At 31.9% G+C, this 11,526-nt stretch overlaps 1 protein-coding gene across 1 annotated transcript; it reads left to right on the forward strand.

Annotated features, from left to right (window-relative positions):
- Positions 1-926: 926 nt before the first annotated feature.
- Positions 927-7,278, forward strand: LOC127729181 (uncharacterized). The gene is made up of 6 exons (XM_052236871.1): positions 927-1,519; positions 2,683-2,886; positions 3,677-4,340; positions 5,269-5,384; positions 5,859-5,971; positions 7,057-7,278. The coding sequence occupies exons 1-5, from the start codon at positions 1,027-1,029 to the stop codon at positions 5,939-5,941; spliced, it is 1,560 nt and encodes a 519-aa protein (XP_052092831.1). The 5' UTR covers positions 927-1,026; the 3' UTR covers positions 5,942-5,971; positions 7,057-7,278.
- The last annotated feature ends 4,248 nt before the right edge of the window (positions 7,279-11,526 follow it).

Genomic DNA, 11,526 nt, shown 5'->3' on the forward strand with positions numbered 1-11,526 from the left:
TGACCTGACTGACCCTTATCAAACTCAATTATTTAGACTAAATACTTTTAAAAAGTCATTCAAAGGAGTGAAAAATACATTAAAACACATGTATTCACATTCATTGCCATTTGATTTAAATTATTTACTGAAAATTTTTAGTGTTAGCAAGATACATAATATGCTAGAGTTAATGTGGTGCTGTTTTATTACTATTTATTTGTGCATGCTGCATGCCTTGTTTTATTTGTTATTATTTATGTTTTTATATTCGTCGAAAAGCTCATTAGAGCTTGCGTTTTATTTGTGTGTCAATTAGTCCAAATAATTATGACGTCTTGAAAGGCTATTATATTTTTTTGGTTAAATTGACGCCGGCCAGCGTCAAAGCAAAAAAATATAATAGCCTTTTAAGACGTCACAATTATTTGGACTATGTGTCAATATGCCGAATCCAAATAAAGTTTTACTTACTTACTTACTTACTTACTTACTTACTTTTCAAACCATAGATGTTCTAATTAAGTACACTAAGGACATTTATAGGTATGCATTAGGTCCTCTTGTGCATAACACCCCCCATGGAGATTTTGAAAATTTGGCAGACATGTGGTTTTGCTACAAAACTGACGAAAAAGTTAAATTTACCGACTCCTTTATAAAAAGTTAGATTATAGTAGTTATCTCCCCGTATATGACCAATTTGAATATTTAAATATACAATTCTTGGTCCTTGGTTGAACACACAATATTGAATCAAACAACAAAATTCTGTAACCCATTAACATTTTCATTTAACTTTTTTAGGTAGAATGTAAAAGTGAAAATATTTTTTGAATAGTAATCATACTTAGAAAAATGTAAAAATAAGAGGTTATCCTAAGTCGGAGTAGTCATTAACAAAATGAAACAAAAAGAAAAACACGACTCTCTTGTTGCTCTCCCCTATCTATATAATATCCATTGCAAATGTAAACACAATGTAAACATACTACTTCTGATTCTCCTGTTTGAGTGTTTCTGTCACAACTGTACATAACCTTTATTATGCATGATCAAATATTTAGGTTCAATAGGTTTGTGAGCATTGCAAAATTGTTTCAACGGAATTTCTCACGAATATCAAAATACAGAAGTCAGCAAAAATTATCTGTTAATATCAACGAAGACAAGAACGATTGTTTGAAAGAAGAAATAAGGCACTACGTTGATAAAAATAATCCCCATGAATACAATTTATATGCTGTTGTAGCTGACGCTGCTCCATTGACATTTCTTCGACGGAAGGTTAACAATCAACTAGGGGAACCATTTTCCTCCAATAGCAGTGTATGGCATTTCCCATATTATAACTTGAATGATGAAATGGAACTTGGGGATCAATGTGATGTCAAAGTTGAAATAAAAGGCATAGGGGATTACTCGTCTAATATATATAGAAAAGGTTATGAAACTCTTCAGCAATATGCCAATGGTGAAATTTTAGACCAAGATGTCATTCCAGCGTTTACAGCACTTGAAAGATTTTATAAAAATAAAGGTACATGTTTGTCGTATATATGAATAGGTGATTTCCATATCATTGAATTTTGACTCCAGAGTATAAAATTTTTCATCAGGTTACCTACTCTGTGGTAAAACATTTTGGTCAAGTAAGAGCAACTGAAGGATCGAAGTAAAATCAAGCTTAAAATCAGCAATTTGAGAAAAAAATAATAAATGTTTTTGATGATTTTTTTTGCATATAAAAGCTTAAAAAAGGTTTATAAGAGTTGAACTTAAAGCATACATGAAAAAAATCACCTTCAAACATCTCACTCTTGGTACCGTTGTTTCCGCCATTTCAATGACATGAATGTGCCTAATTTTATGTGTGAAGACAGTTACTATAAAAGAGGAGTTCAAGCATGATTACAAGATTTACATTGAACAAATCATAGCACAGGGACAACAATGTCCATTGTCCAACCTGAGGGGAAATAACTCTTAACAGAAATGATAAAATCCCATATGGACTAATGGTGTGCCACATTCAGATCAAAAGATAGAAACTGTCACTTCCTTCAAAGAATCATATGTGTGCTCTACTGAATTTTTGTCATAAAAAAGAATAATATTACATGTATTTCATGTGCAAATCATATATAGATTTGTACAAAAAATGTATATTAATAATATAAGGTCATACTCATTTGTCATCCATCATTCAAGCAAAACCCATTTATCATGTTTATATACATGAATCGACCAGTCTCATAGTTGTGCTTCAGTGACTGAATTTTGAAATTGTTCAGGTCTTGTTTTCTGATACCAAGAACAACAAAAGACCATTTCTATTGAATATCCTGCTGTTTTGCATAATTCTGTTTCAATATTTCATGATTTTTTTTTGTGATCAGGTGAGGTTTAGGATTAGTGATATTCATAAACATGATATGATGATATACTGTTTTCTTTTAGTACATTGCAGAACACCATCAGATGTCACATGTATAAAAGATAATAAAATACACAACTACAAGGAAAACAATTCTGTATCAAAGAATGTTCATGAGCACAATTCACTGAAAGCAAGCTCAAAGTTTTATTATACATTGCTATAATTACAGTTTATTGTGCAATGCCCAGAGTAAATCAGTACAATTCTTTGGACTGTATTTATATTATTGTGATATGGATGATCATTATTGAAATATTTTTCAGAAATTCATGAAAGAAGCCTACAAAAACTGAAAGATATTAAGCTGTCAGAAACTGAAGTAATTATAGTGATGACCAATCACCTTCTTTCTCAACTCCTTTATCATCCAACAAACTATTTAATTGATGTGAATTCTTTGGAGAAACCAACTGGAGAATGTCCTTGTGAATGTGGCAGTCAAATACACTATGGATTTACTAATATTGGTAAGACTCAATGAACAAGTGATGGCATTTCAAAATTTTTTATGCAGCCTATTTGCTAAAGATCTTACTTTCTGATGGTTGTTGAAAGTACATATTAATTACAGTTGTAAAATTTTTTATGTAATAGACCACTTTCATGTTATGTCTGTCACTGGAAGAGTTCATCAATTATGCCCGCCTTTATACGTCATTTACCAGATAGAGGACCGCCTGTATCGCTGCACTATTAAGGTTCATCAAGCGTCTTTGTGATTGTCATTATGCATGATAAACTAGAAATAATGTTTATTCTGTGGGTACTTAATCACAAGAATTAAATTTTTCGAATAGTTCATGCAATATAGCATCATATTTTTTTCAACAGCTCGCTGAACATGGGAAGGAAGTGACGATGCGGCTAAATGCATGAATGATGTTCACTAAAACCAAAGTTTTTGAAGGAAATGTAACAAACTTGAAAGTGCTCTATTTCCATAAATTAGGAATGAAAACAGCATCATGCCTTGTCGTTTCTGCATTCAATGGTTATTACAGAATATAACATCACTTTTTTTGTACACATCAAAAGCACACATGATTACTTGTCAGAGCTCCAGAGTTTCAGTAAGACTCCTGTTGACTAATCTTTTGTTTTCTATGTCAAGGTTTTGTTTTGTTGATCATTGGTTGACTTTTTGTGCTTGTATTGGCAATGTTGTTGTCTGCTCTGTTTTATTTATGGTATATTTGATTGCCTGTGATTCATTAATCTTTTTACTTTTCATTTTTCTTCTTCAATCATTTTTTTTAGGAAGTCATCAGCTTTTTTATGGTCCAGCAGACATCATAATGTTCCCATCTGCAAAGAATACAATTTGGAATGATAAAGAGAATTCATCTCTATTCAAAATCATAGATGGACAGAGTGAATGGAGGCAGGAGGAAGACATTGATAATCATAAGGAACTATCTCAAGATGAGTTTGACACTTTAGAGCTAAATATAGAAACAGCATTTACTGATAATCAAGTTAACCAAATATGTAAACAGGCAATAGCTGTATCTTTGTGGAAACATAAAAGACACTTAAACATCACTGATGTACATAATGTTTCTGCTAATTCAATGATACCTGTTTGTTTACTAAATAATACCAGATATATGATGGCTTTGTATAATGCAGAGTATGATTATCTTTTAAGAATGGAAAACAAGGGCATACCTATTTTTCAAAATGAAGATTGTAATGAACTTAATTTTTCTGCAGTTATTGACTTATGGCTCATGATTCACCATTCTTTATTTTCCTCATTGCCATCTGAAGAAGATATACAAAAATTTAAAGGAACTTGTCATCTTGCCACAAAACTAGAAGACACATTTACAGAAATTGTGAAAAGCTCAAAATTTGATTATGTTGTAGCTGTAGATAATACTTCGCGGAAGCCAACAGATGTATTTTGGAACCGTTCAAGGTAAATATTTATACATGTATGTATTATAGAAGTAAATACAGTCAAGGATATGTTCATTCGTTTGAATTCAATGACAAATTATTAAATGAATGGACAAATATATGTATACATATATAGGACCCGGACAAACAAATGAATTACTGGCCTACATCATGTACACTATTAAAGTCCAATAAAAAGGACAGTGAAATTATTTATCCAATCAAAATACTCATATGATGATGGCTGGTAATGTCATTCATCCTGGGAGTCAGTTCATTTAATGGAATGGTAACTAAATGAAGTGACTTGAGGGTAATTATATTTTGAACAGAGCTATCTAGTTATCCATTCCAATTGACTTGTGCTAGAATGGACTTGGTAAAACTCAAACTTTCAAAAACTAACAAGTTAGAAGTACAATGTAAATAAACAATGTCCAAGGAACTGCATCCTTCTTGAGGCTTTTCAGTAATGTGATTCTGATAAAACTGGAAGCATAGTACATGCAGCCAGCACGTAATTGAGATAAGGTATTCTAATGAAGGGAGAGATAACCTTCCGCGCTAAAACAAATAAAGAGTAAGAAACCACAGGGGCGGATCCAGCCATTTTTAAAAGAGGGGGTTCCAACCATATGTCCCCATTTAAAAGCATTGATCGTCCAAAAAAAAAGGGGGGGGGGTGGTACCAACCCCCCTCCCCACTGGATCCCCCACTGAACCAAATGACATATATATTTGAAAATAAAAGGAATTAAAAAGAATTTGACTCTTTGGGATTTTCTGGGTTAGATGTGTTAAGGCAAACAAACAATTATTTCCTTTTGGTCTGAAAAAAGTTGATTATGCAGTTGATTAAATATTTATTGTTTTCTTGGATGATACATATATTTAAATGGATTGAAAAATTGAACGAACAGATAATACTTATATGGATTTATTTACAGTTGTCCTGTTCCAACTTGTACAACAGAAGTATGGAAAGTAAAAAGGTTACATCCTTTCCCAGAAAATTGGATGAAAATACCAGAAAAGGTCAAAGATCAAATAAAGAATGAATTAAGTAAGTGGTGATATTGAATTAATAACAAGATATAGGATATTTCATAGGGTACATATTACATTATAACCATATGAAATCAGGTGGGAATTATTGATTAATTTTATTCCTTTTATGCTGCTATATTAATTGAACAATAAATGACAATCCAATTTCACAGTGAGAAAAAAGACTTTGTAGTTTCTACTATACCTTCATGACTACATTTTGACATCAGAAATTTGATGGTTGATAACAACATTTGAAATATTATTTACAGGCCCATAGTCATATAATGACTGGCTTTAAACAACACTAGATTATCTACATCTCTGACCTTGGCTGATATTTGTAGTAAGATTTTCACCTCAAAGACTCAACAAGAACGTCAATTATAATTTGTAAGGCAGGTACATGCTGTGTAATCATATATATATAACCTTGTTTTACTTTCATTGTATAGAAATTATTCACAATTTACTTTACAATTATTTTCAGAAATTACAGATGAAATGGATGCATGTTGTTCAGTGTGTTTAGATGGAATTGTAAGAAGGATGAACCAGCAGACGACAGAATGATTAAAAGAGTTTGCTCTAAAGAGACATAAGGTATTAGTTGTCAGATGTGTATACCCTTCAGGAACTTTGACCCAGTAAATATTCATGATTAAGAAAAAAAGCACTGGAAATCCAGAAATTTTTCTATCTTTTTATTATTGTGTGACATTGCAACGGGGGCAGTTTCGCAAAAACAAAAAGTTACATTTTAAATTTTGATAGCATTATTTATATGCAACATTTCCTAAAATATCAATAACCAATCTCTCATTTTTCATTGTTTAACAATGGCAATAATAATTTGCATACAAAAGTATTTTGCACTGCTTTTAGTAATTGATATTATTATTATTTGTATTGTTTAATTGTGAAGTTTGGTTGACATCACATTACATAAAGAACATCTTCATTTATTCATATAGCACATGCAATGCTAACACCACCATGGTACATACATTTTGAAGTATTCCTTTAACATTTTCATGAAACAGTTTACAATTATCCATTTCATTAAAGTCATTTGATTACATATTTTGGTTGACCTTCACACTAGTTGAAGGTTAGTTAATTCGGTTTTCCTATACCATTTGTATACATTTCAAGAAAAATGAAGAAATGAATACTGTTGTGAACATTGACATATAAACTAGATAAATACTACATGCTTGATAAGGTTAAGACAATTTAACAATAAAAGAAAGCCAAGAAGAAACACCTTCCTTTCAGCAGTATGCAGGTACAAAGATCCTATTGTGAAACAAATATACACAGTTTGTTTTTCATATCATAGTATGAACTCATGTTCTAACTTTTATGTAACAGTTGTGAAACTATGTAAAAGTTAATATATGGATAATTCAAATGTGTCTTGCAGCAGCGATCACTGATGACAAAACTGCATTTTTAGCTTACTTGACCCAATATGGGCTATTGTCATCACTATGTGTCCCTTGTCTGTCTGTATATGAATATTGGTAACTAAAATATCTTGTTATTACTCTCTGATGCATACTTTATGATCTTATATTAGGGTCTATGCAATATTCATGACATTTTCCAATATTGTTGATGTGGATCTTATTTAAACTTGTCGACTCAGATGGCATAGTTATTCAAAAATTTTATGTATTTTTAAGGTTAACAGTCAACAAGACAACCTTGGTCTTCCGTTTGTTCTTCAAGCATGATCAATAAAAGAGCTTGTGTGCACCATAACTTGGAGTCCTCCAGAACTGAGTCTTTAAGAACTACACGCATGAATTTGAAGTGGTAGAATACCTGAGAGGAAACCTATCCTTAAAAGATTCAATATGGACATATTTAACCATATTCAATAAATCAACTGACTTGTCAACAGATTAGTGTAGTTTATCACCACAACCTGAAACAAACATTGGGTAGTTTCCCTATCATACAAGTACAAGTAATCACCACAACCTGAAAAAAACTCATTTATTTGTAAGAAGTGGTTATTATTCAAGACTCAATAAATTACATTAATGGGAGGTAGCAAGTCTTGGATCTAATATCAATTTTATATATGCATCATTCATGTGGAAAGACATTACACAAAGGAATAATAAAAACGATTTTGATATAAGAAAATTAGTTTTTTTAAGTAGTACATCATTTATCGAGTTAAAAAAGAAAAAAAAAAACTGGTAATGAACTCAGTTGCAGGAACTCAACATTTCATTATTTAAGACATGTTAGAATAATAAAAATATCTTGTAAAATAAAAATATAAAGGAGATGTGGTGCAAACAAAATAAATTTATGATTTCCAATGAGACTATCCACCATAGACCAAATGATGATAATGTAAGCAACTAAAGATAACCGAATGGCGTTTGACAATGAGTAAAACCCTTACTGTAAGTAACATGATAAAGGCCGTGGACATGACAATATTTGTAACAATTCAATTGAGAAAAATTTGTAAGGCTGTAAATGTGCTCAGGTTTCCACACATGAAAAATGCAAATATTGGGAAACTTGAATGAGACAGTGACCTTTGAACAATTCTATCTAAATGAAGAACCTATAAGGCAAGTTTGAAATTAGCCGTGAAGGGAAAAAATGTTGAATATATACCAAAGAAAATAGGCATCTTCTTTAAATCATATGGCAGACTTGAACATTAACCATTGTTAACTAACAAGTATGGTGGCCAGATGCGGCTTTTTCGCGTTTTCCCCTTTCACTTTCACGTGAAATAAAAAAAAAAAGAGAAATTGAGAAATTGAGAAAATCAGGAAATCAGGAAATTGAGAAAGCAAAAAAGCGAAAACGCGAAGGCGAAAACGGGAAATCGATTTCTCGATTTCCCGATTTCGCTTTCTCGCTTTCCCGATTTCCCGATTAATCAATTATTGCAATTTCGCATTTTCAAAATGTAATCGTAACTAAATGAAGTGACTTTAGGGTTATTATATTTTGAACAGAATTATCTAGTTATCCATTCCAATTGACTTGTGCTAGAATGGACTTGGTAAAACTCAAACTTTCAAATACTAACAAGTTACAAGTAAATAAACAATGTCCAAGGAACTGCATCCTTCTTGAGGCTTTTCAGGAATGGAGAAAACGTGAAATGGCCGCATCTGGCCACCGTAAACAGGGGTTGTGCCATTGGAAGATATCATGTCTGACAATTTTTAAAATAAAAAGTGATTTGGGGGTTTACATAAAAAAAAAACCAACCAAAGTATTTAGGTTTGCTTAAAGATTAAGTTTGGTGAATAAAGCAAAACTGTCACAAAGAAGGTCACTCTGACCTATATTATTATCACTACATTTAAGTTTTTACTGGAGTTATTCCTGCCATAAATTTGAGCTCTGTCCCCCTTGGCAAAGCTTCTGGAAGGGAGAGATATTTTGCATTCCAAAAATGTACACATGGATTACTTTTTAATATTTGATGTATACTAATCTGATTCCTTATTTAATGACATTTGTTTTTGTCTTGCTTGCAACGAAAGTCGTGGAAAGCGAGACATAGGGATTGCTTTTCTAGTGATGGCTGCGGTGACAGCTGCTGCGGTGGCTTCAACTATTGTTAAGTTTTCTGCTTGAATTAGTTTGATAGGAACTACTTGTGATAGATCATTGTTATTTAATATAAAGTTGCATTACTATCAGTACATATCAGTTTGACAAATATTTCGAGGCCCTGCCCCCTAGGTCATGGTCCAGCAACTTTGAATTAACTATCAATTTTCAATGATAAGTTTTCTGCTTAAGTTAGTTTGATAGGAACTACTTATGATAGATCAATGATATTTTGTATAAAGTCGCATTACTATCAGTACATATCAGTTTGACGACCATTTCTAGGCCCTGCCCACGAGATCATGGTCCAGTGACTTTGAATTAATGAGCAATTTTCAATGTTAAGTTTTCTGCTTGAGTTAGTTTGATAGGAACTACTTGTGATAGATCATTGATATTTAATATAAAGTTACATTACTACCAGTACATATCAGTTTGACGACTATTTCGAGGCCCTGCCCACTAGGTCATGGTCCAGCAACTTTGAATTAACTAGCAATTTTCAAGGTTAAGTTTTCTGCTTAAGTTAGATTGATAGGAATTACTTGTGATAGATCATTGATATTTAATACGAAGTTGCATTACTATCAGTATCAGTATCAGTTTGATGACTATTTTGAGGCCCTGCCCCCTAAGTCATGGTCCAGCGACTTTGAATTAATAATCAATTTTCAATGTTAAGTTTTCTGCTTGAGAAAGTTTGATAGGATTTACTTGTGATAGATTAATGATATTTTGTATGAAGTTGCATTGCTATCAGTACATATCTGTTTGACGACTATTTTGAGGCGTTGCCCCCTAGGTCATGGTCCAGTGACTTAAAATTAATTAGCAATTTTCAATGTTAAGTTTTCTGCTTAAGTCAGTTTGATAAGAACTACTTGTGATAGATCAATGATATTTTGTATAAAGTTGCATTTCTATCATTACATCTCAGTTTGTCGACCATTTCTAGGCCCTGCCCACAAGATCATGGTCCAGCTACTTTGAATTAATAAGCAATATTGCTGTCCATCAGGTTGTCTTTTTAAGAATTTTATGCAGACAGGCGAGATATATCTCTGTGTCAACAGTTTATTAATATTCTTTCAGTCCTTCATTGCATTCCATACAGCCACCTGTTGCTTTTTAGAATTATATGATGGAATATTTTCATAGCACACAACATCATTGTTTTGTTTGAACTGTAACATATTGTGTCTTGTACTTTATATTCAATTGTGTTGCCACACTCCGATCTCAAAATCAATACGACTTTAAACCACGAAACCTATTGTAAGGATGCACTTTTAAAAAGTAGGTAGATGGGACCTACACTATATAAATGTTAAGACCAAGTTTAGATATCAGAGGATAAGTGGTCCGTATTCAAACAACTTTTAGTAAGGATGCTTCTTTGTGAATATTGCCACCCATAAAAAGTAGGTCACTTTATGCTTCTCTGACTTCAAATAAAGTTCAATTGAGAAAACTAACAGATTTATATAACAAAACAATTTAAGAAAAAACAAATATGACAGACATGATCCAAAGACAACCACTGAACTGCAGGCTTCTGACTTTGGACAGGCACATAAAGAATGTGGCAGGGTTAAACATGTTTGAAGGCGCTAACCCTCCCCCTAACCTGGGACATATATTTTGTTTTCATTTTAATGGATAGTTGTATTCAAAAATAACTTTTTTTACATAATAGTTATCTTCAAGTAAAATTATGAGCAGTTTTCATGAACCTTTGGTGAATTGTTTATATCTATTGATGTAAGCTCCCTTTCAATTTTTATAAATTTTAGATTTTATGTTTTTGAGTTATGGGATTTTATTCATAAAAAAGGGGTGATTTTCCAGTTTTCGGACAATATCTTTAAAGAGCTTTGAGCAGTTTCTATAAAACTTTGGTGACTGGTTTATATCTGTTAAGATAACCTCCCTTTAGTTTTTCATAAATTTCTGATTTGACATTGAGAAGTTATTGAACTTTATTTTTTGAAAAAGCGACAGGCGTATCATGCGCTCATGGCACAGCTGTTTATTTTTTGTTGTTGTTGTATTTTTACCTACTGGAAATGTGAACAATTATGCAGTCTATTTGACTAACCATACCATCATGAATAAGATTCTCATGAGTCTGAACTAGTAAAAGGATTCTCAATCTCTAATCAATAATGGATTCAGTTTTGAAGTAATATCTAACCCAATAGAAAGTACTTTTTGCATTTTATTTTTGAGTAGCATTTGACATGGAAAGGCAACTTTAACTAAAAATGAATTAATTTGCATCTAAAATACAATATAAAGAATTAATATTCCAAATATGATTTTGGTTTGTGTTAAGAATGTCTTTGATATATATTTTTTGGCTTGATAAATCACCTGCATTTGATTCACTACCAGGGTGAAACATTCATGTTGTCAAATCCTACTTGAAGTTGAATATTAAAGAGTCTATATCATATACTTGAAACATTTTTCAACAATTATTTGTATTTCTGTATAGATTTAAAATGTTATTCAGCGCTATTTGGTGCTGTTGAAGGCAATTTGATATGAAATTG

Source organism: Mytilus californianus, unplaced genomic scaffold, assembly GCF_021869535.1.
Source record: "Mytilus californianus isolate M0D057914Y unplaced genomic scaffold, xbMytCali1.0.p SCAF_2, whole genome shotgun sequence".
NCBI lineage: Eukaryota > Metazoa > Mollusca > Bivalvia > Mytilida > Mytilidae > Mytilus > Mytilus californianus.

Coding starts and splice junctions, on each gene's coding strand:
- LOC127729181 (XM_052236871.1), top strand. CDS start 1,027: ATGCATGATCAAATATTTAGGTTCAATAGGTTTGTGAGCATTGCAAAA. Junction 1,520..2,682: donor AAGATTTTATAAAAATAAAG/GTACATGTTTGT, acceptor AATATTTTTCAG/AAATTCATGAAAGAAGCCTA. Junction 2,887..3,676: donor CTATGGATTTACTAATATTG/GTAAGACTCAAT, acceptor CATTTTTTTTAG/GAAGTCATCAGCTTTTTTAT.